This window comes from Sporobolomyces salmoneus, assembly GCF_050403485.1.
Source record: "Sporobolomyces salmoneus JCM6883 DNA, S_salmoneus_JCM6883_v1_ctg154, whole genome shotgun sequence".
Taxonomy (NCBI): Eukaryota; Fungi; Basidiomycota; class Microbotryomycetes; order Sporidiobolales; family Sporidiobolaceae; genus Sporobolomyces; species Sporobolomyces salmoneus.
In genome coordinates this window covers 677-3,547 of record NW_027481009.1, presented here as the reverse complement: position 1 = coordinate 3,547, position 2,871 = coordinate 677, and the positions used below count along the sequence as shown (strand labels likewise).

The window sequence follows — 2,871 nt, the reverse complement described above, 5'->3', positions numbered from 1 at the left end:
TGGATGTGCGATAGAGTCGGATTGGTTTGAGGTGAGCGAACTGAGTGATTGACTTTGTGCCGCGCGTGAGGATTCACTTTCTTCCTCACGCAAGTCACTTCGTCTATTCTCTCAGGTTCGCTCTCTCTCTCTTTGCTGTAGCTTGTTTGTTAGGTTGCTGACGCAAGTCACTTCGTCTATTCTCTCAGTCATTCGCACGTTTGCTTTCAAGGAGCGACTAGGGTCTCTACCGTCGTGAGCCAAGCTCTCAATCCAACGGTCAAGGTCGTTGCAGAGCAGTCGCCCCGAAGAGTTTTGGTGGTCATAGCGCGAGCGCCCAACGGGAATCTTACCATCTCAGGCCTGAAGAGCTCACGCCTCCGGAGCACTACTGCACTGATAGTCTACTCACTGCTGTGTAAAGCGGCGAACACAAGCGTCGAGCGGAATGACTCTGACGAGGTTCACACGACCGTTGCAGAGAAAGAGTCACGTCGAAGGAGCACTCTTGCTGTCGGTGGGGAGAACAGAGGTCGAGCTTTGAGACACGAGACTGACCCCCCTTGCAATCAACCCTGTACGAATCTGCCGAAGAGGCAAAGCGTCAAAAGAGAAAATGAAAACGGCGACTTTCGAATACTTCGCTCTGAGAAGGTCATAGGTTTGCAGGAGGGTCCTCTCCTCCTCGTCGCCGGCGTACTCACTGCTTACTGAGACGTCGAGCGAGAACGTCGTAACGACTGAGAAAGAACAGCGAACATTCCCAGACGAGCTTTGTTCCTCTCACTCACACGAAGTTCCATTCAATTTGACTTCCCCGGAAAATTGGAAGTGGGGGAGATTGAGAAAAGTTGAACGACGCTAAACTTGCTTTCATCTCATCCACTCGCTCTCACTCCGTCGTCGCCACCTACTCAGAACACCAGAGACAGACTTCACTAGTCAGGAGGGACCTCAACAGACGAACCCGGCGCACCTTCCCCCCTCCCTTTCCTTGAAATTTCGATCTTCTTCCCCGACTTCCCCGTTCCTTCCTTTCTCCACTTTTAACTCTCACTCCTTCAACTTCGTAGCGGACGGGCTAAATGGGATTCTTACCCTCTGTGATCGGCGGAAAGAACAAGAGGAATCAAGGCAGTATCGCGTTGACGGATGATGAGAAAGGTCAGAATTATGAGAGGGATTCGACAAGACCTCGTCTCGACGACTCACCAAGGCGGCGGTCGATCTCAAAGACACCAGACCAACAGGATAGGAAAGTAGGACACTGGGCGCCTCATCCCGGCTTAATCAGGTCGTTGAGAGCTCTCTTGTGAGTTTTTCCATTCAAGTCGTCGTTCGATTTCCCCTTTGAGCTAATTCCGATCCTTCCTTCTCGTCACTCAGATACCTCATCACTTCTGGAGCATCTTTGGCGACAGCAGGGATGTGTATCGCCGTCGTTTACTACTACAACAACGTCGGACCCGTCATCAAACCTGCATGGGGAAGTTTGATCGCCTGCATTGTCTTTGGCATTCTTACCCCTGGAGTTCTCTTCGGCACTCTCCTCGTCACTCCTCGACTCTTCAGGAATGGAAGCGTGCCCGACATCGTCAATCAAACGAGAATGGAACTTCTGAGCTTGTTTGCTCTTGCGGCGATTTGGATTTCGGGAGCTTTGGCACTCGCTTGCGATCTGCGAGGGAAGGAAAACTGCCTCTGGTGAGTTTGTACTCTCCCTGCTTGCATGAGGTACTCTCGGTGTTGACCAAGTTCGCTCGAATCAGGGATGGATACTATCACTACCCGAAACCTTCAGACTTCGACGATGTTTGCAACCGAATCAACTACAGTGTCGCTCTCGCCTACACGACGTTCGGCCTTTGCGCCTTGACCATGTCGGTCGTATGGCTCATCACGATCTACATTCTGCTCTTCCTCGATCAAGAGGTAAGTTTCGCCACTTTGACCGACTGCTCTCATTCACTGCTGACTCTCGCCGACTATACAGGTTCTCACTGAGAAGACCAACTCTCTCGGTACTCGCGCCTACCTAGCTCGCACTCGAGCGATCCAACAACGAAGAATTCTTCGCGCCGCTCGAACTGCCGAAGTTTCGACTTCTGGACCTTTCAACTCTCGACGTGCAACCCCTCCTTCTTCCTTCACTCCTCGCGACGACGTCCCCACCTCTCCTCGAATCGACATGGCAGAAGCTGGACCGATGGCAGGAGGAGTTTTCGCGAGTCGAGCGATTCCGAAACCAACGAGACCTCCCGTCGTAGAGGAAGAACTTGGTGGACCGATGATGATCGGAGGATCGAATCCTCTCGTCCAACGAGACTCGAACCCATCGAGAACGTCGAGGGATCGAGAGTCGTCGGTCAGATTCGCAGGAGACGAAGAAGAGGGAGAAGGACAAAATCGACGATCGGTCCTTTCCGAAGAACGTGATGAAGCCATGGATCCCTTCGAGGACCAGAGAGGTGGATACTACGGCTACGAGGACGAGCGGGGCTTCGGCGCTCAAAGGGGAGGATGTGAGTCGATCTTTCCAGGTTCCCTTCAGTCGCAATCGAACCGAGAACTGACCATATCCCTACTTTCGCAGTCCTCCGAGTTTGATGACCCCTTCTCCTTCCCGCTTACTTCTCTTTCGCCACGACGCATCTCGCAACATGCAACGCATCTTTGTATCCTTCGGAACCTCTCTCACCTAATCTACGCTGCCCTTTAGTGCGCGACCATCCTTTTTTCTTTCTCCCTCCTTATTTATCCCGGGTCCACACGCTTAGTCGTTCCTTCCTCACTATTTGTTTACTTACCCTCGTGTCATATTCTTATCGATCTCAAAGCAGTTTTATTTATCAGTGTTGAGTGTATGAACAAGTCAGTCTGTAGCTTTTTACG

General features: G+C 51.8%; 1 protein-coding gene across 1 annotated transcript; it reads left to right on the top strand.

The window, feature by feature from the left end:
- Positions 1-1,064: 1,064 nt before the first annotated feature.
- On the top strand, positions 1,065-2,586 carry JCM6883_003072 (uncharacterized protein; the record flags this gene model as incomplete). The annotated part of the gene is made up of 5 exons (XM_076635698.1): positions 1,065-1,291; positions 1,366-1,683; positions 1,749-1,911; positions 1,973-2,501; positions 2,573-2,586. The coding sequence occupies 5 exons, from the start codon at positions 1,065-1,067 to the stop codon at positions 2,584-2,586; spliced, it is 1,251 nt and encodes a 416-aa protein (XP_076484319.1).
- Positions 2,587-2,871: the final 285 nt, after the last annotated feature.